Source organism: Nerophis ophidion, linkage group LG22, assembly GCF_033978795.1.
Source record: "Nerophis ophidion isolate RoL-2023_Sa linkage group LG22, RoL_Noph_v1.0, whole genome shotgun sequence".
Taxonomy (NCBI): Eukaryota; Metazoa; Chordata; class Actinopteri; order Syngnathiformes; family Syngnathidae; genus Nerophis; species Nerophis ophidion.
The window spans coordinates 3,311,737-3,339,628 of record NC_084632.1 but is presented as its reverse complement, the minus strand read 5'-3'; the positions used below and the strand labels follow the sequence as shown (position 1 = coordinate 3,339,628).

Sequence of the window (27,892 nt, the reverse complement as noted above, 5' to 3'; positions counted from 1 at the left end):
CCATTATTAGTAGTAGTCACTGAAAAGGTACATTTATTAGTAGTAGTCACTGAAAAGGTACATCCATTAGTAGTAGTCACTGAAAAGGTACATCCATTAGTAGTAGTCACTGAAAAGGTACATCCATTAGTAGTAGTCACTGAAAAGGTACATCCATTAGTAGTAGTCACTGAAAAGGTACATCCATTATTAGTAGTAGTCACTGAAAAGGTACATCCATTAGTAGTAGTCACTGAAAAGGTACATCCATTAGTAGTAGTCACTGAAAAGGTACATCCATTAGTAGTAGTCACTGAAAAGGTACATCCATTAGTAGTAGTCACTGAAAAGGTACATCCGTTAGTAGTAGTCACTGAAAAGGTACATCCGTTAGTAGTAGTCACTGAAAAGGTACATCCATTATTAGTAGTAGTCACTGAAAAGGTACATCCATTAGTAGTAGTCCCTGAAAAGGTACATCCATTAGTAGTAGTAGTCACTGAAAAGGTACATCCATTAGTAGTAGTCACTGAAAAGGTACATCCATTATTAGTAGTAGTCACTGAAAAGGTACATCCATTAGTAGTAGTCGTCACTGAAAAGGTACATCCATTAGTAGTAGTCACTGAAAAGGTACATCCATTAGTAGTAGTCACTGAAAAGGTACATCCATTAGTAGTAGTAACTGAAAAGGTACATCCATTCGTAGTAGTAGTCACTGAAAAGGTAGATCCATTATTAGTAGTAGTCACTGAAAAGGTACATTTATTAGTAGTAGTCACTGAAAAGGTACATCCATTAGTAGTAGACACTGAAACGGTACATCCTTTAGTAGTAGTCCCTAAAACGGCACATCCGTCAGTAGTAGTCACTGAAACGGTACATCCATTAGTAGTAGTCACTGAAAAGGTACATCCATTAGTAGTAGTCACTGAAAATGTACATCCTTTATTAGTAGTCACTGAAAAGGTACATCCATTATTAGTAGTAGTAACTGAAAAGGTACATTTATTAGTAGTAGTCACTGAAACGGTTCATCCTTTATTAGTAGTCACTGAAAAGGTACATTTATTAGTAGTAGTCACTGAAACGGTTCATCCTTTATTAGTAGTCACTGAAAAGGTACATCCATTAGTAGTAGTCACTGAAACGGTTCATCCTTTATTAGTAGTCACTGAAAAGGTACATCCATTAGTAGTAGACACTGAAACGGTACATCCTTTAGTAGTAGTCCCTAAAACGGCACAGCCGTCAGTAGTAGTCACTGAAACGGTACATCCATTAGTAGTAGTCACTGAAAAGGTACATCCATTAGTAGTAGTCACTGAAAAGGTACATCCATTATTAGTAGTAGTCACTGAAAAGGTACATTTATTAGTAGTAGTAACTGAAATGGTTCATCCTTTATTAGTAGTCACTGAAAAGGTACATTTATTAGTAGTAGTCACTGAAAAGGTACATCCATTAGAAGTAGTCCCTGAAAAGGTACATCCATTAGTAGTTGTAGTCACTGAAAAGGTACATCCTTTATTAGTAGTCACTGAAAAGGTACATCCATTATTAGTAGTAGTCACTGAAAAGGTACATTTATTAGTAGTAGTCACTGAAACGGTTCATCCTTTATTAGTAGTCACTGAAAAGGTACATTTATTAGTAGTAGTCACTGAAAAGGTACATCCATTAGAAGTAGTCCCTGAAAAGGTACATCCATTAGTAGTAGTAGTCACTGAAACGGTTCATCCTTTATTAGTAGTCACTGAAAAGGTACATTTATTAGTAGTAGTCACTGAAAAGGTACATCCATTAGAAGTAGTCCCTGAAAAGGTACATCCATTAGTAGTTGTAGTCACTGAAAAGGTACATCCTTTATTAGTAGTCACTGAAAAGGTACATCCATTATTAGTAGTAGTCACTGAAAAGGTACATTTATTAGTAGTAGTCACTGAAACGGTTCATCCTTTATTAGTAGTCACTGAAAAGGTACATTTATTAGTAGTAGTCACTGAAAAGGTACATCCATTAGAAGTAGTCCCTGAAAAGGTACATCCATTAGTAGTAGTAGTCACTGAAACGGTTCATCCTTTATTAGTAGTCACTGAAAAGGTACATTTATTAGTAGTAGTCACTGAAAAGGTACATCCATTAGAAGTAGTCCCTGAAAAGGTACATCCATTAGTAGTAGTAGTCACTGAAAAGGTACATTTATTAGTAGTAGTCACTGAAACGGTTCATCCTTTATTAGTAGTCACTGAAAAGGTACATCCATTATTAGTAGTAGTCACTGAAAAGGTACATCCATTAGTAGTAGACACTGAAACGGTACATCCTTTAGTAGTAGTCCCTAAAACGGCACATCCGTCAGTAGTAGTCACTGAAACGGTACATCCATTAGTAGTAGTCACTGAAAAGGTACATCCATTAGTAGTAGTCACTGAAAAGGTACATCCTTAGTAGTCACTGAAAAGGTACATCCATTATTAGTAGTAGTCACTGAAAAGGTACATTTATTAGTAGTAGTCACTGAAACGGTTCATCCTTTATTAGTAGTCACTGAAAAGGTACATTTATTAGTAGTAGTCACTGAAACGGTTCATCCTTTATTAGTAGTCACTGAAAAGGTACATCCATTAGTAGTAGTCACTGAAACGGTTCATCCTTTATTAGTAGTCACTGAAAAGGTACATCCATTAGTAGTAGACACTGAAACGGTACATCCTTTAGTAGTAGTCCCTAAAACGGCACATCCATCAGTAGTAGTCACTGAAACGGTACATCCATTAGTAGTAGTCACTGAAAAGGTACATCCATTAGTAGTAGTCACTGAAAAGGTACATCCTTTATTAGTAGTCACTGAAAAGGTACATCCATTATTAGTAGTAGTCACTGAAAAGGTACATTTATTAGTAGTAGTCACTGAAACGGTTCATCCTTTATTAGTAGTCACTGAAAAGGTACATTTATTAGTAGTAGTCACTGAAACGGTTCATCCTTTATTAGTAGTCACTGAAAAGGTACATCCATTAGTAGTAGTCACTGAAAAGGTACATCCATTAGTAGTACACACTGAAACGGTACATCCTTTAGTAGTAGTCCCTAAAACGGCACATCCGTCAGTAGTAGTCACTGAAACGGTACATCCATTAGTAGTAGTCACTGAAACAGTACATCCTTTAGTAGTGGTCCCTGAAAAGGTACATCCTCTGCTAATGGATGTACCTTTTTAGGGACTACTAATAATGGACCATTAGTCACTGAAAAGGTACATCCATTAGTAGTAGTCACCGAAAAGGTACATCCATTAGTAGTGGTCCCTGAAAAGGTACATCCTCTGCTAATGGATGTACCTTTTTAGGGACTACTAATAATGGACCATTAGTCACTGAAAAGGTACATCCATTAGTAGTAGTCGTCACTGAAAAGGTACATCCATTAGTAGTAGTCGTCACTGAAAAGGTACATCCATTAGTAGTAGTCACTGAAAAGGTACATCCATTAGTAGTAGTCACTGAAAAGGTACATCCATTCGTAGTAGTAGTCACTGAAAAGGTACATCCATTATTAGTAGTAGTCACTGAAAAGGTACATTTATTAGTAGTAGTCACTGAAACGGTTCATCCTTTATTAGTAGTCACTGAAAAGGTACATCCATTAGTAGTAGTCACTGAAACGGTTCATCCTTTATTAGTAGTCACTGAAAAGGTACATCCATTAGTAGTAGTCACTGAAACGGTACATCCATTATTAGTAGTAGTCACTGAAAAGGTACATCCATTATTAGTAGTAGTCACTGAAAAGGTACATTTATTAGTAGTAGTCACTGAAACGGTTCATCCTTTTATTAGTAGTCACTGAAAAGGTACATCCATTAGTAGTAGACACTGAAACGGTACATCCTTTAGTAGTAGTCCCTAAAACGGCACATCCGTCAGTAGTAGTCACTGAAAAGCTACATCCATTAGTAGTAGTCACTGAAAAGGTACATCCATTAGTAGTAGTCACTGAAAAGGTACATCCTTTATTAGTAGTCACTGAAACGGTTCATCCTTTATTAGTAGTCACTGAAAAGGTACATCCATTAGTAGTAGTCACTGAAACGGTTCATCCTTTATTAGTAGTCACTGAAAAGGTACATCCATTAGTAGTAGACACTGAAACGGCACATCCTTTAGTAGTAGTCCCTAAAACGGCACATCCGTCAGTAGTAGTCACTGAAACGGTACATCCATTAGTAGTAGTCACTGAAAAGGTACATCCATTAGTAGTAGTCACTGAAAATGTACATCCTTTATTAGTAGTCACTGAAAAGGTACATCCATTATTAGTAGTAGTCACTGAAAAGGTACATTTATTAGTAGTAGTCACTGAAACGGTTCATCCTTTATTAGTAGTCACTGAAAAGGTACATTTATTAGTAGTAGTCACTGAAACGGTTCATCCTTTATTAGTAGTCACTGAAAAGGTACATCCATTAGTAGTAGTCACTGAAACGGTTCATCCTTTATTAGTAGTCACTGAAAAGGTACATCCATTAGTAGTACACACTGAAACGGTACATCCTTTAGTAGTAGTCCCTAAAACGGCACATCCGTCAGTAGTAGTCACTGAAAAGGTACATCCATTAGTAGTAGTCACTGAAAAGGTACATCCATTAGTAGTAGTCACTGAAAAGGTACATCCTTTATTAGTAGTCACTGAAACGGTTCATCCTTTATTAGTAGTCACTGAAAAGGTACATCCATTAGTAGTAGTCACTGAAACGGTTCATCCTTTATTAGTAGTCACTGAAAAGTTACATCCATTAGTAGTAGACACTGAAACGGCACATCCTTTAGTAGTAGTCCCTAAAACGGCACATCCGTCAGTAGTAGTCACTGAAACGGTACATCCATTAGTAGTAGTCACTGAAAAGGTACATCCATTAGTAGTAGTCACTGAAAATGTACATCCTTTATTAGTAGTCACTGAAAAGGTACATCCATTATTAGTAGTAGTCACTGAAAAGGTACATTTATTAGTAGTAGTCACTGAAACGGTTCATCCTTTATTAGTAGTCACTGAAAAGGTACATTTATTAGTAGTAGTCACTGAAACGGTTCATCCTTTATTAGTAGTCACTGAAAAGGTACATCCATTAGTAGTAGTCACTGAAACGGTTCATCCTTTATTAGTAGTCACTGAAAAGGTACATCCATTAGTAGTACACACTGAAACGGTACATCCTTTAGTAGTAGTCCCTAAAACGGCACATCCGTCAGTAGTAGTCACTGAAACGGTACATCCATTAGTAGTAGTCACTGAAAAGGTACATCCATTAGTAGTAGTCACTGAAAAGGTACATTCATTAGTAGTAGTAGTCACTGAAAAGGTAAATCCATTAGTAGTAGTCACTGAAAAGGTACATCCATTAGTAGTAGTCACTGAAAAGGTACATTCATTAGTAGTAGTAGTCACTGAAAAGGTAAATCCATTAGTAGTAGTCACTGAAAAGGTACATCCATTATTAGTAGTAGTAACTGAAAAGGTACATCCATTAGTAGTAGTCACTGAAAAGGTACATCCATTAGTAGTAGTCACTGAAAAGGTACATCCATTATTAGTAGTAGTCACTGAAAAGGTACATCCATTAGTAGTAGTCACTGAAAAGGTACATCCATTAGTAGTAGTCACTGAAAAGGTACATCCATTAGTAGTAGTCACTGAAAGGGTACATTCATTAGTAGTAGTAGTCACTGAAAAGGTAAATCCATTAGTAGTAGTCACTGAAAAGGTACATCCATTAGAAGTAGTCCCTGAAAAGGTACATCCATTAGTAGTAGTCACTGAAAAGGTACATCCATTAGTAGTAGTCACTGAAAAGGTACATCCATTATTAGTAGTAGTCACTGAAAAGGTACATCCATTAGTAGTAGTCACTGAAAAGGTACATCCATTAGTAGTAGTCCCTGAAAAGGTACATCCATTAGTAGTTGTAGTCACTGAAAAGGTACATCCATTAGTAGTAGTCACTGAAAAGGTACATCCATTAGTAGTTGTAGTCACTGAAAAGGTACATCCTTTATTAGTAGTCACTGAAAAGGTACATCCATTATTAGTAGTAGTCACTGAAAAGGTACATTTATTAGTAGTAGTCACTGAAACGGTTCATCCTTTATTAGTAGTCACTGAAAAGGTACATTTATTAGTAGTAGTCACTGAAAAGGTACATCCATTAGAAGTAGTCCCTGAAAAGGTACATCCATTAGTAGTAGTAGTCACTGAAACGGTTCATCCTTTATTAGTAGTCACTGAAAAGGTACATTTATTAGTAGTAGTCACTGAAAAGGTACATCCATTAGAAGTAGTCCCTGAAAAGGTACATCCATTAGTAGTAGTAGTCACTGAAAAGGTACATTTATTAGTAGTAGTCACTGAAACGGTTCATCCTTTATTAGTAGTCACTGAAAAGGTACATCCATTATTAGTAGTAGTCACTGAAAAGGTACATCCATTAGTAGTAGACACTGAAACGGTACATCCTTTAGTAGTAGTCCCTAAAACGGCACATCCGTCAGTAGTAGTCACTGAAACGGTACATCCATTAGTAGTAGTCACTGAAAAGGTACATCCATTAGTAGTAGTCACTGAAAAGGTACATCCTTTATTAGTAGTCACTGAAAAGGTACATCCATTATTAGTAGTAGTCACTGAAAAGGTACATTTATTAGTAGTAGTCACTGAAACGGTTCATCCTTTATTAGTAGTCACTGAAAAGGTACATTTATTAGTAGTAGTCACTGAAACGGTTCATCCTTTATTAGTAGTCACTGAAAAGGTACATCCATTAGTAGTAGTCACTGAAACGGTTCATCCTTTATTAGTAGTCACTGAAAAGGTACATCCATTAGTAGTAGACACTGAAACGGTACATCCTTTAGTAGTAGTCCCTAAAACGGCACATCCATCAGTAGTAGTCACTGAAACGGTACATCCATTAGTAGTAGTCACTGAAAAGGTACATCCATTAGTAGTAGTCACTGAAAAGGTACATCCTTTATTAGTAGTCACTGAAAAGGTACATCCATTATTAGTAGTAGTCACTGAAAAGGTACATTTATTAGTAGTAGTCACTGAAACGGTTCATCCTTTATTAGTAGTCACTGAAAAGGTACATTTATTAGTAGTAGTCACTGAAACGGTTCATCCTTTATTAGTAGTCACTGAAAAGGTACATCCATTAGTAGTAGTCACTGAAACGGTTCATCCTTTATTAGTAGTCACTGAAAAGGTACATCCATTAGTAGTACACACTGAAACGGTACATCCTTTAGTAGTAGTCCCTAAAACGGCACATCCGTCAGTAGTAGTCACTGAAACGGTACATCCATTAGTAGTAGTCACTGAAACAGTACATCCTTTAGTAGTGGTCCCTGAAAAGGTACATCCTCTGCTAATGGATGTACCTTTTTAGGGACTACTAATAATGGACCATTAGTCACTGAAAAGGTACATCCATTAGTAGTAGTCACCGAAAAGGTACATCCATTAGTAGTGGTCCCTGAAAAGGTACATCCTCTGCTAATGGATGTACCTTTTTAGGGACTACTAATAATGGACCATTAGTCACTGAAAAGGTACATCCATTAGTAGTAGTCATCACTGAAAAGGTACATCCATTAGTAGTAGTCGTCACTGAAAAGGTACATCCATTAGTAGTAGTCACTGAAAAGGTACATCCATTAGTAGTAGTCACTGAAAAGGTACATCCATTCGTAGTAGTAGTCACTGAAAAGGTACATCCATTATTAGTAGTAGTCACTGAAAAGGTACATTTATTAGTAGTAGTCACTGAAACGGTTCATCCTTTATTAGTAGTCACTGAAAAGGTACATCCATTAGTAGTAGTCACTGAAACGGTTCATCCTTTATTAGTAGTCACTGAAAAGGTACATCCATTAGTAGTAGTCACTGAAACGGTACATCCATTATTAGTAGTAGTCACTGAAAAGGTACATCCATTATTAGTAGTAGTCACTGAAAAGGTACATTTATTAGTAGTAGTCACTGAAACGGTTCATCCTTTATTAGTAGTCACTGAAAAGGTACATCCATTAGTAGTAGACACTGAAACGGTACATCCTTTAGTAGTAGTCCCTAAAACGGCACATCCGTCAGTAGTAGTCACTGAAAAGCTACATCCATTAGTAGTAGTCACTGAAAAGGTACATCCATTAGTAGTAGTCACTGAAAAGGTACATCCTTTATTAGTAGTCACTGAAACGGTTCATCCTTTATTAGTAGTCACTGAAAAGGTACATCCATTAGTAGTAGTCACTGAAACGGTTCATCCTTTATTAGTAGTCACTGAAAAGGTACATCCATTAGTAGTAGACACTGAAACGGCACATCCTTTAGTAGTAGTCCCTAAAACGGCACATCCGTCAGTAGTAGTCACTGAAACGGTACATCCATTAGTAGTAGTCACTGAAAAGGTACATCCATTAGTAGTAGTCACTGAAAATGTACATCCTTTATTAGTAGTCACTGAAAAGGTACATCCATTATTAGTAGTAGTCACTGAAAAGGTACATTTATTAGTAGTAGTCACTGAAACGGTTCATCCTTTATTAGTAGTCACTGAAAAGGTACATTTATTAGTAGTAGTCACTGAAACGGTTCATCCTTTATTAGTAGTCACTGAAAAGGTACATCCATTAGTAGTAGTCACTGAAACGGTTCATCCTTTATTAGTAGTCACTGAAAAGGTACATCCATTAGTAGTACACACTGAAACGGTACATCCTTTAGTAGTAGTCCCTAAAACGGCACATCCGTCAGTAGTAGTCACTGAAAAGGTACATCCATTAGTAGTAGTCACTGAAAAGGTACATCCATTAGTAGTAGTCACTGAAAAGGTACATCCTTTATTAGTAGTCACTGAAACGGTTCATCCTTTATTAGTAGTCACTGAAAAGGTACATCCATTAGTAGTAGTCACTGAAACGGTTCATCCTTTATTAGTAGTCACTGAAAAGTTACATCCATTAGTAGTAGACACTGAAACGGCACATCCTTTAGTAGTAGTCCCTAAAACGGCACATCCGTCAGTAGTAGTCACTGAAACGGTACATCCATTAGTAGTAGTCACTGAAAAGGTACATCCATTAGTAGTAGTCACTGAAAATGTACATCCTTTATTAGTAGTCACTGAAAAGGTACATCCATTATTAGTAGTAGTCACTGAAAAGGTACATTTATTAGTAGTAGTCACTGAAACGGTTCATCCTTTATTAGTAGTCACTGAAAAGGTACATTTATTAGTAGTAGTCACTGAAACGGTTCATCCTTTATTAGTAGTCACTGAAAAGGTACATCCATTAGTAGTAGTCACTGAAACGGTTCATCCTTTATTAGTAGTCACTGAAAAGGTACATCCATTAGTAGTACACACTGAAACGGTACATCCTTTAGTAGTAGTCCCTAAAACGGCACATCCGTCAGTAGTAGTCACTGAAACGGTACATCCATTAGTAGTAGTCACTGAAAAGGTACATCCATTAGTAGTAGTCACTGAAAAGGTACATTCATTAGTAGTAGTAGTCACTGAAAAGGTAAATCCATTAGTAGTAGTCACTGAAAAGGTAAATCCATTAGTAGTAGTCACTGAAAAGGTACATCCATTAGTAGTAGTCACTGAAAAGGTACATTCATTAGTAGTAGTAGTCACTGAAAAGGTAAATCCATTAGTAGTAGTCACTGAAAAGGTACATCCATTATTAGTAGTAGTAACTGAAAAGGTACATCCATTAGTAGTAGTCACTGAAAAGGTACATCCATTAGTAGTAGTCACTGAAAAGGTACATCCATTATTAGTAGTAGTCACTGAAAAGGTACATCCATTAGTAGTAGTCACTGAAAAGGTACATCCATTAGTAGTAGTCACTGAAAAGGTACATCCATTAGTAGTAGTCACTGAAAGGGTACATTCATTAGTAGTAGTAGTCACTGAAAAGGTAAATCCATTAGTAGTAGTCACTGAAAAGGTACATCCATTAGAAGTAGTCCCTGAAAAGGTACATCCATTAGTAGTAGTCACTGAAAAGGTACATCCATTAGTAGTAGTCACTGAAAAGGTACATCCATTATTAGTAGTAGTCACTGAAAAGGTACATCCATTAGTAGTAGTCACTGAAAAGGTACATCCATTAGTAGTAGTCCCTGAAAAGGTACATCCATTAGTAGTTGTAGTCACTGAAAAGGTACATCCATTAGTAGTAGTCACTGAAAAGGTACATCCATTAGTAGTAGTCACTGAAAAGGTACATCCATTATTAGTAGTAGTCACTGAAAAGGTACATTTATTAGTAGTAGTCACTGAAAAGGTACATCCATTATTAGTAGTAGTCACTGAAAAGGTACATCCATTAGTAGTAGTCACTGAAAAGGTACATCCATTAGTAGTAGTCACTGAAAAGGTACATCCATTATTAGTAGTAGTCACTGAAAAGGTACATCCATTAGTAGTAGTCACTGAAAATGTACATCCATTAGTAGTAGTCACTGAAAAGGTACATCCATTAGTAGTAGTCACTGAAAAGGTACATCCATTAGTAGTAGTCACTGAAAAGGTACATCCGTTAGTAGTAGTCACTGAAAAGGTACATCCGTTAGTAGTAGTCACTGAAAAGGTACATCCATTAGTAGTAGTCACTGAAAAGGTACATCCATTAGTAGTAGTCACTGAAAAGGTACATCCATTAGAAGTAGTCACTGAAAAGGTACATCCATTAGTAGTAGTCACTGAAAAGGTACATCCATTAGTAGTAGTCACTGAAAAGGTACATCCATTAGTAGTAGTCACTGAAAAGGTACATCCATTAGTAGTAGTCGTCACTGAAAAGGTACATCCATTAGTAGTAGTCACTGAAAAGGTACATCCATTAGTAGTAGTCACTGAAAAGGTACATCCATTAGTAGTAGTAACTGAAAAGGTACATCCATTCGTAGTAGTAGTCACTGAAAAGGTACATCCATTATTAGTAGTAGTCACTGAAAAGGTACATTTATTAGTAGTAGTCACTGAAACGGTTCATCCTTTATTAGTAGTCACTGAAAAGGTACATCCATTAGTAGTAGTTACTGAAACGGTTCATCCTTTAGTAGTAGTCACTGAAAAGGTACATCCATTATTAGTAGTAGTCACTGAAAAGGTACATCCATTAGTAGTAGACACTGAAACGGTACATCCTTTAGTAGTAGTCCCTAAAACGGCACATCCGTCAGTAGTAGTCACTGAAACGGTACATCCATTAGTAGTAGTCACTGAAAAGGTACATCCATTAGTAGTAGTCACTGAAAAGGTACATCCTTTATTAGTAGTCACTGAAAAGGTACATCCATTATTAGTAGTAGTCACTGAAAAGGTACATTTATTAGTAGTAGTCACTGAAACGGTTCATCCTTTATTAGTAGTCACTGAAATGGTACATTTATTAGTAGTAGTCACTGAAACGGTTCATCCTTTATTAGTAGTCACTGAAAAGGTACATCCATTAGTAGTAGTCACTGAAACGGTTCATCCTTTATTAGTAGTCACTGAAAAGGTACATCCATTAGTAGTAGACACTGAAACGGTACATCCTTTAGTAGTAGTCCCTAAAACGGCACAGCCGTCAGTAGTAGTCACTGAAACGGTACATCCATTAGTAGTAGTCACTGAAAAGGTACATCCATTAGTAGTAGTCACTGAAAAGGTACATCCTTTATTAGTAGTCACTGAAAAGGTACATCCATTATTAGTAGTAGTCACTGAAACGGTTCATCCTTTATTAGTAGTCACTGAAAAGGTACATTTATTAGTAGTAGTCACTGAAAAGGTACATCCATTAGAAGTAGTCCCTGAAAAGGTACATCCATTAGTAGTAGTAGTCACTGAAAAGGTACATCCATTAGTAGTAGTCACTGAAAAGGTACATCCATTATTAGTAGTAGTCACTGAAAAGGTACATCCATTAGTAGTAGTAGTCACTGAAAAGGTACATCCATTAGTAGTAGTCACTGAAAAGGTACATCCATTATTAGTAGTAGTCACTGAAAAGGTACATCTATTAGTAGTAGTCACTGAAAAGGTACATCCATTAGTAGTAGTCACTGAAAAGGTACATCCATTAGTAGTAGTCACTGAAAAGGTACATCCATTAGTAGTAGTCACTGAAAAGGTACATCCATTAGTAGTAGTCACTGAAAAGGTACATCCATTATTAGTAGTAGTCACTGAAAAGGTACATCCATTAGTACTAGTCACTGAAAAGGTACATCCATTAGTAGTAGTCACTGAAAAGGTACATCCATTAGTAGTAGTCACTGAAAAGGTACATCCATTAGTAGTAGTCACTGAAAAGGTACATCCATTAGTAGTAGTCACTGAAAAGGTACATCCGTTAGTAGTAGTCACTGAAAAGGTACATCCGTTAGTAGTAGTCACTGAAAAGGTACATCCATTATTAGTAGTAGTCACTGAAAAGGTACATCCATTAGTAGTAGTCCCTGAAAAGGTACATCCATTAGTAGTAGTAGTCACTGAAAAGGTACATCCATTAGTAGTAGTCACTGAAAAGGTACATCCATTATTAGTAGTAGTCACTGAAAAGGTACATCCATTAGTAGTAGTCGTCACTGAAAAGGTACATCCATTAGTAGTAGTCACTGAAAAGGTACATCCATTAGTAGTAGTCACTGAAAAGGTACATCCATTAGTAGTAGTCACTGAAAAGGTACATCCATTCGTAGTAGTAGTCACTGAAAAGGTACATCCATTATTAGTAGTAGTCACTGAAAAGGTACATTTATTAGTAGTAGTCACTGAAACGGTTCATCCTTTATTAGTAGTCACTGAAAAGGTACATCCATTAGTAGTAGTCACTGAAACGGTTCATCCTTTATTAGTAGTCACTGAAAAGGTACATCCATTATTAGTAGTAGTCACTGAAAAGGTACATCCATTAGTAGTAGACACTGAAACGGTACATCCATTAGTAGTAGTCACTGAAACGGTTCATCCTTTATTAGTAGTCACTGAAAAGGTACATCCATTATTAGTAGTAGTCACTGAAAAGGTACATCCATTAGTAGTAGTCACTGAAACGGTACATCCATTAGTAGTAGTCACTGAAAAGGTACATCCATTAGTAGTAGTCACTGAAAAGGTACATCCTTTATTAGTAGTCACTGAAAAGGTACATCCATTATTAGTAGTAGTCACTGAAAAGGTACATTTATTAGTAGTAGTCACTGAAAAGGTACATTTATTAGTAGTAGTCACTGAAACGGTTCATCCTTTATTAGTAGTCACTGAAAAGGTACATTTATTAGTAGTAGTCACTGAAACGGTTCATCCTTTATTAGTAGTCACTGAAAAGGTACATCCATTAGTAGTAGTCACTGAAACGGTTCATCCTTTATTAGTAGTCACTGAAAAGGTACATCCATTATTAGTAGTAGTCACTGAAAAGGTACATCCATTAGTAGTAGACACTGAAACGGTACATCCTTTAGTAGTAGTCCCTAAAACGGCACATCCGTCAGTAGTAGTCACTGAAACGGTACATCCATTAGTAGTAGTCACTGAAAAGGTACATCCTTTATTAGTAGTCACTGAAAAGGTACATCCATTATTAGTAGTAGTCACTGAAACGGTTCATCCTTTACTAGTAGTCACTGAAAAGGTACATTTATTAGTAGTAGTCACTGAAAGGTACATCCATTAGAAGTAGTCCCTGAAAAGGTACATCCATTAGTAGTAGTAGTCACTGAAAAGGTACATCCATTAGTAGTAGTCACTGAAAAGGTACATCCATTATTAGTAGTAGTCACTGAAAAGGTACATCCATTAGTAGTAGTAGTCACTGAAAAGGTACATCCATTAGTAGTAGTCACTGAAAAGGTACATCCATTATTAGTAGTAGTCACTGAAAAGGTACATTTATTAGTAGTAGTCACTGAAAAGGTACATCCATTAGTAGTAGTCACTGAAAAGGTACATCCATTAGTAGTAGTCACTGAAAAGGTACATCCATTAGTAGTAGTCACTGAAAAGGTACATCCATTAGTAGTAGTCACTGAAAAGGTACATCCATTATTAGTAGTAGTCACTGAAAAGGTACATCCATTAGTAGTAGTCACTGAAAAGGTACATCCATTAGTAGTAGTCACTGAAAAGGTACATCCATTAGTAGTAGTCACTGAAAAGGTACATCCATTAGTAGTAGTCACTGAAAAGGTACATCCATTAGTAGTAGTCACTGAAAAGGTACATCCGTTAGTAGTAGTCACTGAAAAGGTACATCCGTTAGTAGTAGTCACTGAAAAGGTACATCCATTATTAGTAGTAGTCACTGAAAAGGTACATCCATTAGTAGTAGTCCCTGAAAAGGTACATCCATTAGTAGTAGTAGTCACTGAAAAGGTACATCCATTAGTAGTAGTCACTGAAAAGGTACATCCATTATTAGTAGTAGTCACTGAAAAGGTACATCCATTAGTAGTAGTCGTCACTGAAAAGGTACATCCATTAGTAGTAGTCACTGAAAAGGTACATCCATTAGTAGTAGTCACTGAAAAGGTACATCCATTAGTAGTAGTCACTGAAAAGGTACATCCATTCGTAGTAGTAGTCACTGAAAAGGTACATCCATTATTAGTAGTAGTCACTGAAAAGGTACATTTATTAGTAGTAGTCACTGAAACGGTTCATCCTTTATTAGTAGTCACTGAAAAGGTACATCCATTAGTAGTAGTCACTGAAACGGTTCATCCTTTATTAGTAGTCACTGAAAAGGTACATCCATTATTAGTAGTAGTCACTGAAAAGGTACATCCATTAGTAGTAGACACTGAAACGGTACATCCATTAGTAGTAGTCACTGAAACGGTTCATCCTTTATTAGTAGTCACTGAAAAGGTACATCCATTATTAGTAGTAGTCACTGAAAAGGTACATCCATTAGTAGTAGTCACTGAAACGGTACATCCATTAGTAGTAGTCACTGAAAAGGTACATCCATTAGTAGTAGTCACTGAAAAGGTACATCCTTTATTAGTAGTCACTGAAAAGGTACATCCATTATTAGTAGTAGTCACTGAAAAGGTACATTTATTAGTAGTAGTCACTGAAAAGGTACATTTATTAGTAGTAGTCACTGAAACGGTTCATCCTTTATTAGTAGTCACTGAAAAGGTACATTTATTAGTAGTAGTCACTGAAACGGTTCATCCTTTATTAGTAGTCACTGAAAAGGTACATCCATTAGTAGTAGTCACTGAAACGGTTCATCCTTTATTAGTAGTCACTGAAAAGGTACATCCATTATTAGTAGTAGTCACTGAAAAGGTACATCCATTAGTAGTAGACACTGAAACGGTACATCCTTTAGTAGTAGTCCCTAAAACGGCACATCCGTCAGTAGTAGTCACTGAAACGGTACATCCATTAGTAGTAGTCACTGAAAAGGTACATCCTTTATTAGTAGTCACTGAAAAGGTACATCCATTAGTAGTAGTCACTGAAAAGGTACATCCATTCGTAGTAGTAGTCACTGAAAAGGTACATCCAATATTAGTAGTAGTCACTGAAAAGGTACATTTATTAGTAGTAGTCACTGAAACGGTTCATCCTTTATTAGTAGTCACTGAAAAGGTACATCCATTAGTAGTAGTCACTGAAGCGGTTCATCCTTTATTAGTAGTCACTGAAAAGGTACATCCATTAGTAGTAGTCACTGAAACGGTACATCCATTATTAGTAGTAGTCACTGAAAAGGTACATCCATTATTAGTAGTAGTCACTGAAAAGGTACATTTATTAGTAGTAGTCACTGAAACGGTTCATCCTTTATTAGTAGTCACTGAAAAGGTACATCCATTAGTAGTAGACACTGAAACGGTACATCCTTTAGTAGTAGTCCCTAAAACGGCACATCCGTCAGTAGTAGTCACTGAAAAGGTACATCCATTAGTAGTAGTCACTGAAAAGGTACATCCATTAGTAGTAGTCACTGAAAAGGTACATCCTTTATTAGTAGTCACTGAAACGGTTCATCCTTTATTAGTAGTCACTGAAAAGGTATATCCATTAGTAGTAGTCACTGAAACGGTTCATCCTTTATTAGTAGTCACTGAAAAGGTACATCCATTAGTAGTAGACACTGAAACGGCACATCCTTTAGTAGTAGTCCCTAAAACGGCACATCCGTCAGTAGTAGTCACTGAAACGGTACATCCATTAGTAGTAGTCACTGAAAAGGTACATCCATTAGTAGTAGTCACTGAAAATGTACATCCTTTATTAGTAGTCACTGAAAAGGTACATCCATTATTAGTAGTAGTCACTGAAAAGGTACATCCATTAGTAGTAGTCACTGAAAAGGTACATCCATTAGTAGTAGTCACTGAAAAGGTACATCCTTTATTAGTAGTCACTGAAACGGTTCATCCTTTATTAGTAGTCACTGAAAAGGTACATCCATTAGTAGTAGTCACTGAAACGGTTCATCCTTTATTAGTAGTCACTGAAAAGGTACATCCATTAGTAGTAGACACTGAAACGGCACATCCTTTAGTAGTAGTCCCTAAAACGGCACATCCGTCAGTAGTAGTCACTGAAACGGTACATCCATTAGTAGTAGTCACTGAAAAGGTACATCCATTAGTAGTAGTCACTGAAAATGTACATCCTTTATTAGTAGTCACTGAAAAGGTACATCCATTATTAGTAGTAGTCACTGAAAAGGTACATTTATTAGTAGTAGTCACTGAAACGGTTCATCCTTTATTAGTAGTCACTGAAAAGGTACATTTATTAGTAGTAGTCACTGAAACGGTACATCCATTAGTAGTAGACACTGAAACGGTACATCCTTTAGTAGTAGTCCCTAAAACGGCACATCCGTCAGTAGTAGTCACTGAAACGGTACATCCATTAGTAGTAGTCACTGAAAAGGTACATCCTTTATTAGTAGTCACTGAAAAGGTACATCCATTATTAGTAGTAGTAACTGAAAAGGTACATTTATTAGTAGTAGTCACTGAAACGGTTCATCCTTTATTAGTAGTCACTGAAAAGGTACATTTATTAGTAGTAGTCACTGAAACGGTTCATCCTTTATTAGTAGTCACTGAAAAGGTACATCCATTAGTAGTAGTCACTGAAACGGTTCATCCTTTATTAGTAGTCACTGAAAAGGTACATCCATTAGTAGTAGACACTGAAACGGTACATCCTTTAGTAGTAGTCCCTAAAACGGCACAGCCGTCAGTAGTAGTCACTGAAACGGTACATCCATTAGTAGTAGTCACTGAAAAGGTACATCCATTAGTAGTAGTCACTGAAAATGTACATCCTTTATTAGTAGTCACTGAAAAGGTACATCCATTATTAGTAGTAGTCACTGAAAAGGTACATTTATTAGTAGTAGTCACTGAAACGGTTCATCCTTTATTAGTAGTCACTGAAAAGGTACATTTATTAGTAGTAGTCACTGAAACGGTACATCCATTAGTAGTAGACACTGAAACGGTACATCCTTTAGTAGTAGTCCCTAAAACGGCACATCCGTCAGTAGTAGTCACTGAAACGGTACATCCATTAGTAGTAGTCACTGAAAAGGTACATCCTTTATTAGTAGTCACTGAAAAGGTACATCCATTATTAGTAGTAGTAACTGAAAAGGTACATTTATTAGTAGTAGTCACTGAAACGGTTCATCCTTTATTAGTAGTCACTGAAAAGGTACATTTATTAGTAGTAGTCACTGAAAAGGTACATCCATTAGAAGTAGTCCCTGAAAAGGTACATCCATTAGTAGTAGTAGTCACTGAAAAGGTACATTTATTAGTAGTAGTCACTGAAACGGTTCATCCTTTATTAGTAGTCACTGAAAAGGTACATCCATTATTAGTAGTAGTCACTGAAAAGGTACATCCATTAGTAGTAGACACTGAAACGGTACATCCTTTAGTAGTAGTCCCTAAAACGGCACATCCGTCAGTAGTAGTCACTGAAACGGTACATCCATTAGTAGTAGTCACTGAAAAGGTACATCCATTAGTAGTAGTCACTGAAAAGGTACATCCTTTATTAGTAGTCACTGAAAAGGTACATCCATTATTAGTAGTAGTCACTGAAAAGGTACATTTATTAGTAGTAGTCACTGAAACGGTTCATCCTTTATTAGTAGTCACTGAAAAGGTACATTTATTAGTAGTAGTCACTGAAACGGTTCATCCTTTATTAGTAGTCACTGAAAAGGTACATCCATTAGTAGTAGTCACTGAAACGGTTCATCCTTTATTAGTAGTCACTCAAAAGGTACATCCATTAGTAGTAGACACTGAAACGGTACATCCTTTAGTAGTAGTCCCTAAAACGGCACATCCGTCAGTAGTAGTCACTGAAAAGGTACATCCATTAGTAGTAGTCACTGAAAAGGTACATCCTTTATTAGTAGTCACTGAAAAGGTACATCCATTATTAGTAGTAGTCACTGAAAAGGTACATTTATTAGTAGTAGTCACTGAAAAGGTACATTTATTAGTAGTAGTCACTGAAAAGGTACATCCTTTATTAGTAGTCACTGAAAAGGTACATCCATTATTAGTAGTAGTCACTGAAAAGGTACATTTATTAGTAGTAGTCACTGAAAAGGTACATTTATTAGTAGTAGTCACTGAAAAGGTACATCCTTTATTAGTAGTCACTGAAAAGGTACATCCTTTATTAGTAGTCACTGAAAAGGTACATCCATTAGTAGTAGTCACTGAAAAGGTACATCCTTTATTAGTAGTCACTGAAAAGGTACATCCATTATTAGTAGTAGTCACTGAAAAGGTACATTTATTAGTAGTAGTCACTGAAAAGGTACATTTATTAGTAGTAGTCACTGAAACGGTTCATCCTTTATTAGTAGTCACTGAAAAGGTACATTTATTAGTAGTAGTCACTGAAACGGTTCATCCTTTATTAGTAGTCACTGAAAAGGTACATCCATTAGTAGTAGTCACTGAAACGGTTCATCCTTTATTAGTAGTCACTGAAAAGGTACATCCATTAGTAGTAGACACTGAAACGGCACATCCTTTAGTAGTAGTCCCTAAAACGGCACATCCGTCAGTAGTAGTCACTGAAACGGTACATCCATTAGTAGTAGTCACTGAAACAGTACATCCTTTAGTAGTGGTCCCTGAAAAGGTACATCCTCTGCTAATGGATGTACCTTTTTAGGGACTACTAATAATGGACCATTAGTCACTGAAAAGGTACATCCATTAGTAGTAGTCACCGAAAAGGTACATCCATTAGTAGTGGTCCCTGAAAAGGTACATCCTCTGCTAATGGATGTACCTTTTTAGGGACTACTAATAATGGACCATTAGTCACTGAAAAGGTACATCCATTAGTAGTAGTCGTCACTGAAAAGGTACATCCATTAGTAGTAGTCGTCACTGAAAAGGTACATCCATTAGTAGTAGTCACTGAAAAGGTACATCCATTAGTAGTAGTCACTGAAAAGGTACATCCATTCGTAGTAGTAGTCACTGAAAAGGTACATCCATTATTAGTAGTAGTCACTGAAAAGGTACATTTATTAGTAGTAGTCACTGAAACGGTTCATCCTTTATTAGTAGTCACTGAAAAGGTACATCCATTAGTAGTAGTCACTGAAACGGTTCATCCTTTATTAGTAGTCACTGAAAAGGTACATCCATTAGTAGTAGTCACTGAAACGGTACATCCATTATTAGTAGTAGTCACTGAAAAGGTACATCCATTATTAGTAGTAGTCACTGAAAAGGTACATTTATTAGTAGTAGTCACTGAAACGGTTCATCCTTTATTAGTAGTCACTGAAAAGGTACATCCATTAGTAGTAGACACTGAAACGGTACATCCTTTAGTAGTAGTCCCTAAAACGGCACATCCGTCAGTAGTAGTCACTGAAAAGGTACATCCATTAGTAGTAGTCACTGAAAAGGTACATCCATTAGTAGTAGTCACTGAAAAGGTACATCCTTTATTAGTAGTCACTGAAACGGTTCATCCTTTATTAGTAGTCACTGAAAAGGTACATCCATTAGTAGTAGTCACTGAAACGGTTCATCCTTTATTAGTAGTCACTGAAAAGGTACATCCATTAGTAGTAGACACTGAAACGGCACATCCTTTAGTAGTAGTCCCTAAAACGGCACATCCGTCAGTAGTAGTCACTGAAACGGTACATCCATTAGTAGTAGTCACTGAAAAGGTACATCCATTAGTAGTAGTCACTGAAAATGTACATCCTTTATTAGTAGTCACTGAAAAGGTACATCCATTATTAGTAGTAGTCACTGAAAAGGTACATTTATTAGTAGTAGTCACTGAAACGGTTCATCCTTTATTAGTAGTAGTCACTGAAACGGTTCATCCTTTATTAGTAGTCACTGAAAAGGTACATCCATTAGTAGTAGTCACTGAAACGGTTCATCCTTTATTAGTAGTCACTGAAAAGGTACATCCATTAGTAGTAGACACTGAAACGGCACATCCTTTAGTAGTAGTCCCTAAAACGGCACATCCGTCAGTAGTAGTCACTGAAACGGTACATCCATTAGTAGTAGTCACTGAAAAGGTACATCCATTAGTAGTAGTCACTGAAAATGTACATCCTTTATTAGTAGTCACTGAAAAGGTACATCCATTATTAGTAGTAGTCACTGAAAAGGTACATTTATTAGTAGTAGTCACTGAAACGGTTCATCCTTTATTAGTAGTCACTGAAAAGGTACATTTATTAGTAGTAGTCACTGAAACGGTTCATCCTTTATTAGTAGTCACTGAAAAGGTACATCCATTAGTAGTAGTCACTGAAACGGTTCATCCCTTATTAGTAGTCACTGAAAAGGTACATCCATTAGTAGTACACACTGAAACGGTACATCCTTTAGTAGTAGTCCCTAAAACGGCACATCCGTCAGTAGTAGTCACTGAAACGGTACATCCATTAGTAGTGGTCCCTGAAAAGGTACATCCTCTGCTAATGGATGTACCTTTTTAGGGACTACTAATAATGGACCATTAGTCACTGAAAAGGTACATCCATTAGTAGTAGTCCCTGAAAAGGTACATCCATTAGTAGTAGTCCCCCTTTTCAGGGACTACTAATAATGGAACATTAGTCACTGAAAAGGTACATCCATTGTTAATGGATGATATGTATTCATGTATGTATTCATGCATGTATTCATGCATGTATTCATGCATGTATTCATGCATATATTCATGTATGTATTCATGCATGTATTCATGTATGAATACATGTATGTATGTATTCATGCATGTATTTATGCATGCATTCATGTATGTATACATGTATGTATTCATGTATGTATACATACATGAAAACATATATGTATACATACATGAATACATACATGTATACATACATGAATGCATGCATAAATACATGCATGAATACATACATACATGTATTCATACATGAATACATGCATGAATACATACATGAAAACATATATGTATTCATGCATGTATTCATGCATGTATTCATGCATGTATTCATGTATGTATACATGTATGTATTCATGTATGTATACATATATGTTTTCATGCATGTATTCATGCATGTATTCATGCATGTATTCATGCATGTATTCATGTATGTATTCATGCATGAATACATGTATGTATTCATGGATGTATTCATGGATGTATTCATGCATGTATTCATGCATGCATTCATGCATGCATTCATGCATGCATTCATGCATGGATTCATGCATGCATTCATGCATGCATTCATGCATGCATTCATGCATGCATTCATGCATGCATTCATGCATGCATTCATGTATGCATTCATGCATGAATTCATGCATGTATTCATTTTTGTATTCATGCATGTATTCATGCATGTATTCATCCATGCATGTATGTATTCATGCATGTATCCATACATGCGTGCATGTATTCATGCATGTATACATTCATGCATGTATTCATGTATGTAATCATGCATGTATTCATTCATGTATACATTCATGCATGCATGTATACATTCATGCATGTATTTATGCATGTATACATTCATGCATGTATTCATACATGCGTGCATGTATTCATACATGTATTCATACATGCGTGCATGTATTCATGCATGTATACATTCATGCATATATTCATGCATGTATTCATGCATGAATACATGTATGTATTCATGTATGGATTCATGCATGCATTCATGTATGCATTCATGTATGCATTCATGTATGTATACATATATGTATTCATGCATGTATTAATTTTTGTATTCATGCATGTATTCATGTATGTATACATTCATGCATGTATTCATTCATGTATTCATCCATGCATGTATGTATTCATGCATGTATCCATACATGCGTGCATGTATTCATGCATGTATACATTCATGCATGTATGAATACATACATGAATACATGCATGCATGTATTCATTCATGCATGTATTCATGTATGTAATCATGCATGTATTCATGCATGTATACATTCATGCATGCATGTATACATTCATGCATGTATTTATGCATGTATACATTCATGCATGTATTCATACATGCGTGCATGTATTCATGCATGTATTCATACATGCGTGCATGTATTCATGCATGTATACATTCATGCATGTATTCATGCATGTATGGATACATACATGAATACATGCATGCATGTATTCATGTATGTATTCATGCATGTATACATTCATGCATGTATACATTCATGCATGTATTCATTCATGTATATATTCATGCATGTATACATTCATGTATGTATTCATGCATGAATGTATTCATGCATGTATTTATGCATGTACACATTCGTGCATGTATTCATCTTATCACCATCTGCCTGGCTTTAATCAAATCATTAAATCATCTCTGTAAAAAATTCCCGACTGAGTAATTTGAAACCCTTGTTTTGTTAAGGGACAACTTTTGCATCAGTTGACTAGAATGAGCCACATATTGGAGTTAAAAGGCGATACGATGCAAAATATCAGCGCTGATAATGTTTTGATCTCTGATTTTTGCAAGTATTTCTCTGGCCGACCTTTCAGAACGAGCTCATCATTCAGATTCTGAGCGAGAGCCACGAGATGGAGGACATGAGGAGGCAGGTGGAGGACGCCAAGATGAAGCTGCTGACGGAGATGAAGGTAAAAGTTTGCCGCAGGTGTCACGGATGACGTGTGAACAACGTTGTTGTGCCGCAGCTGAGGAAACAGGCCGCCACTGAGTTGAGGGGCCTGAAGGCGGAGCTGGCCCAGAAGAAGAGTCAGTCCTGCCATCTTGGGCCTGTGGCATCTCCAAGATGAGTCCAAGTAGCCACGCGTGGAGCTGTTGGATCCTGACGGTACATCAAACGAAACCACCGCCGTCTGGTGGAGATCATTTGAACGACATTAGGAGGTTGCCTACAGCCACAGTTGATCATATTTCCTGAGGACTCAGCAGTTTTTTAAATATGGAGTTAGGGGTGAACTGCACTTTTTTGGGGTATTTTTTCTATTAATCGCAATTCTTATGTAAGACAAGAACACGTTTTTTTTTATGTATTCTAACTCATAAATGAACGTTAGCAAGAGTCAGCTAACAATAGAGCCAATGGGAACCACTCTATTCCGCCAATAAAGTACTTAATGAAGGTTTTTCAAATGGCTCATTTTAAGCATACAGCGGCGCATTTATTTTACAATGTTCGCTTTTCCTTCGACAACAACTACTAATCAAGGCAGACTTAATGAGACAAAAAAGACTACTTTAGGACTTACTTTTAGTCAAACACTAAGCATTATGTAGCATTGTTGCTACCTGCTAAACAAGATATACAAACTATCAACATAATAATACAATCACTTACTGTACGATGTCTGCTCTCACCAGGATGTTTATATCTTCTCGATAGGATGGAGAACTAATCATAATCCTTACGCAGGTACAGAAAAAAAAAGGTGCTACTAACGAGCATATTTTTGTGTAACTTTTTCGCAAAGTTGTATGTCAAAGTTGACCAACTTGTGGGTTTATGTCCACAACCTTCTACTATCCAAGTGAGATGCAAGATTTGTAATCTAAAGTTAACTTTCACCAGCTCAGAGGCCATGCAGCTGCTCAATAAGTTAATATGGCAGCATGAGCTACTTAGCTCTCTGAGATCACAGCGCCGCTAAAAGTAGTTCCTCTGCAATAGCGCTCATGACAACCATATCACTAATATTTGTTAATATTCAAGTCACCACATGTAAAGTATTGTTAGTGCTTTTTAGAGTTCTTTTTGATGGCTTAATGGGCGGAATAGTGTATTCCCATCGTTAGCCACCTCCTACTTGCCATATTTTACTAGTCGGAATGCATGAAATAATTTTTAGGCACTCCGTACTTGCCATATTTTACTATTTGCAATGCATAAAATCAGTGTTATCCACCCCGTACTTGCCATATTTTACTATTTGCAATGCATAAAATCATTGTTAGCCACCTCGTACTTGCCATATTTTACTAGTTGGAATGCATAAAGTCAGTGTTATCCACCTCGTACTTGCCATGTTTTATTATTTGCAATGCATAAAATCATTGTTAGCCACCTCATAGTTGCCATATTTCACTAGTTGGAATGCATAAATCATTGTTAGCCACCTCCTACTTGCCATCTTTTACTAGTTGGCATGCATAAATCATTTTTAGCCACCTCCTACTTGCCATATTTTACTAGTTGGAATGCATAAATCATTTTTAGCCACCTCCTACTTGCCATCTTTTACTAGTTGGCATGCATAAATCATTGTTAGCCACCTCCTACTTGCCATATTTTATTATTTGCAATGCATATATCATTTTTAGCCACCTCCTAATTGCCATATTTTACTAGTTGGAATGCATAAATCATTGTTAGCCACCTCCTACTTGCCATATTTTATTATTTGCAATGCATATATCATTTTTAGCCACCTCCTAATTGCCATATTTTACTAGTTGGCATGCATAAATCATTTTTAGCCACCTCGTACTTGCCATATTTTATTATTTGCAATGCATATATCATTTTTAGCCACCTCCTAATTGCCATATTTTACTAGTTGGAATGCATAAATCATTGTTAGCCACCTTGTACTTGCCATCTTTTACTAGTTGGAATGCATAAATCATTGTTAGCCACCTCATAGTTGCCATATTTTACTAGTTGGAATGCATAAATCATTTTTAGCCACCTCCTACTTGCCATATTTTACTAGTTGGCATGCATAAATCATTGTTAGCCACCTCATACTTGCCAAATTTTATTATTTGCAATGCATATATCCTTTTTAGCCACCTCCTAATTGCCATATTTTACTAGTTGGAATGCATAAATCATTGTTAGCCACCTTGTACTTGCCATCTTTTACTAGTTGGAATGCATAAATCATTGTTAGCCACCTCCTACTTGCCATCTTTTACTAGTTGGAATGCATAAATCATTGTTAGCCACCTCCTACTTGCCATCTTTTACTAGTTGGAATGCATAAATCATTGTTAGCCACCTAGTACTTGCCATCTTTTACTAGTTGGAATGCATAAATCATTGTTAGCCACCTCCTACTTGCCATCTTTTACTAGTTGGAATGCATAAATCATTGTTAGCCACCTCCTACTTGCCATCTTTTACTAGTTGGCATGCATAAATCATTTTTAGCCACCTCCTACTTGCCATATTTTACTAGTTGGCATGCATAAATCATTTTTAGCCACCTCGTACTTGCCATATTTTATTATTTGCAATGCATATATCATTTTTAGCCACCTCCTAATTGCCATATTTTACTAGTTGGAATGCATAAATCATTGTTAGCCACCTCCTACTTGCCATCTTTTACTAGTTGGAATGCATAAATCATTGTTAGCCACCTAGTACTTGCCATATATATATATATAAAAATTTTTTCCTGAAGGAATAAATAAAGTACTATCTAATCTAGTAAACCATTGTTAGCCACCTCATACTTGCCATATTTTACTGTTTGCAATGCATAAAATCATTGCTAGCTACCTCGTACTTGCCATATTTTACTATTTGGAATGCATAAAATAAAGAATTACATGTGTTCTTGTCGTACATAAGGATTGTTGATGATAGACAGAATCAATAAAAAAGTGCAGTTTCCACCTCTAATTGGAACATCTGCAGCTCCAAGCTAACATTTGAGGTGCACTAGTTCCTGTTTTTGTTCTGAACGTTAACCACAAAAACAGAAGGACATTTACTACCAATGTTCCAGATTTATCCCGCTGAGTAACTAAAGACCGATAGTATGTATAGGATCTAAGTAGCATAGTCAGTAGTATAAATAGAATGTGGAAAAACAAATGTATAAAAGCAAATGCTCCCATAAGAAATACCAGTGATGTCATCTGTGCTAAACAGCTATAAACATGAACAAAACAAGGTATTAGTAATACATTATTAGTAATTAGGAGTACAAGATGCAAACAATGTGACTAAAGGAATGTTCTTTTAGCGGAGACTAGATAAGGACTTCACTTTGTAGTTGTCCTCTACAGTAGACTTTTGATTTTGGTCTATTTGTTTTGCCAAACCTACAGGAGCGCTGTGCTATTTTTAAGGACCTTCTGCAAAAAAGCCAATCTCGTGTTTTGAAGAATCTGCTGCAAAAATGTGAGTCCCTCACAAGTTTTCTTTTTAACGGAACTGGCGGGCCCACATGATGACAAAGAGAGGACCTAAAATGGAACAGCAATGACTACTGACTGCATCTGAAGTAAACACCACCTTAGTTTCATAAATCACATTACCAGCAAACGTTGTGACTGCCAAAAAAGAGAGGACTTTGGGTGTTTTGAGGAACAGGTTGGAACGCCAGCCAGGTTCAAATGTCAACACAACTCTAGTATTATACGAGTTTGCCACTAAAATGTCTTTAACTGACTTTGGGGGCCAATAATGTGTCTTTGCAGGGTGGGATTTGGCCCTCGGGACGGCAGTTGAACAGGCTTGCTGCAGCATATTTGTATTCAAGTTTGTATTTGTATTTGTGTGTGAATGTCGTATTACAAACCCCGATTCCACATGAGTTGGGAAATTGTGTTAGATGTAAATATAAACAGAATACAATGATTTGCAAATCCTTTTCAAGCCATATTCAGTTGAATATGCTACAAAGACAACATATTTGATGTTCAAACTCATAAACTTTATTTTTTTTTTGCAAATAATAACTAACTTAGAATTTCATGGCTGCAACACGTGACAAAGTAGTTGGGAAAGGGCATGTTCACCACTGTGTTACATCACCTTTATGTACCTTTCAGCATTAATGGTGCCTTCACAGATGTGTAAGTTACCCATGCCTTGGGCACTAATGCACCCCCATACCATCACACATGCTGGCTTTTACACTTTGCTCCTATAACAGTCTGGATGGTTCGCTTCCCCTTTGGTCCGGATGACACAATGTCGAATATTTCCAAACAAAATTTGAAATGTGGACTCGTCAGACCACAGAACACTTTTCCACTTTGCATCATTTCATCTTAGATGATCTCGGGCCCTAAGAAGCTGGCGGCGTTTCTGGATGTTGTTGATAAATGGCTTTCGCTTTGCATAGTAGAGCTTTAACTTGCACTTACAGATGTGGCGACGAACTGTATTTAGTGACAGTGGTTTTCTGAAGTGTTCCTGAGCCCATGTGGTGATATCCTTTAGAGATTGATGTCTGTTTTTGATACAGTGCTGTCTGAGGGATCGAAGGTCACGGTCATTCAATATTGGTTTCCGGCCATGCCGCTTACGTGGAGTGATTTCTCCAGATTCTCTGAACCTTTTGATGATATTATGGAGCGTAGATGTTGAA

General features: G+C 36.6%; 1 protein-coding gene across 3 annotated transcripts in view; it reads left to right on the top strand.

The window, feature by feature from the left end:
* Positions 1-27,156, top strand: part of spata1 (spermatogenesis associated 1) — a 51,553-nt gene extending 24,397 nt beyond the window's left edge. For 2 of the 3 annotated variants that reach the window (XM_061883022.1, XM_061883023.1), the window contains exons 12-13: positions 23,102-23,200; positions 23,258-27,156. In XM_061883022.1, coding sequence (XP_061739006.1) covers positions 23,102-23,200; positions 23,258-23,359 — 201 coding nt within the window. In that variant the 3' untranslated portion in view covers positions 23,360-27,156. The remainder of the gene's footprint in view (positions 1-23,101; positions 23,201-23,257) is intronic. The other variant, XM_061883024.1, reaches the window with a different exon arrangement.
* The last annotated feature ends 736 nt before the right edge of the window (positions 27,157-27,892 follow it).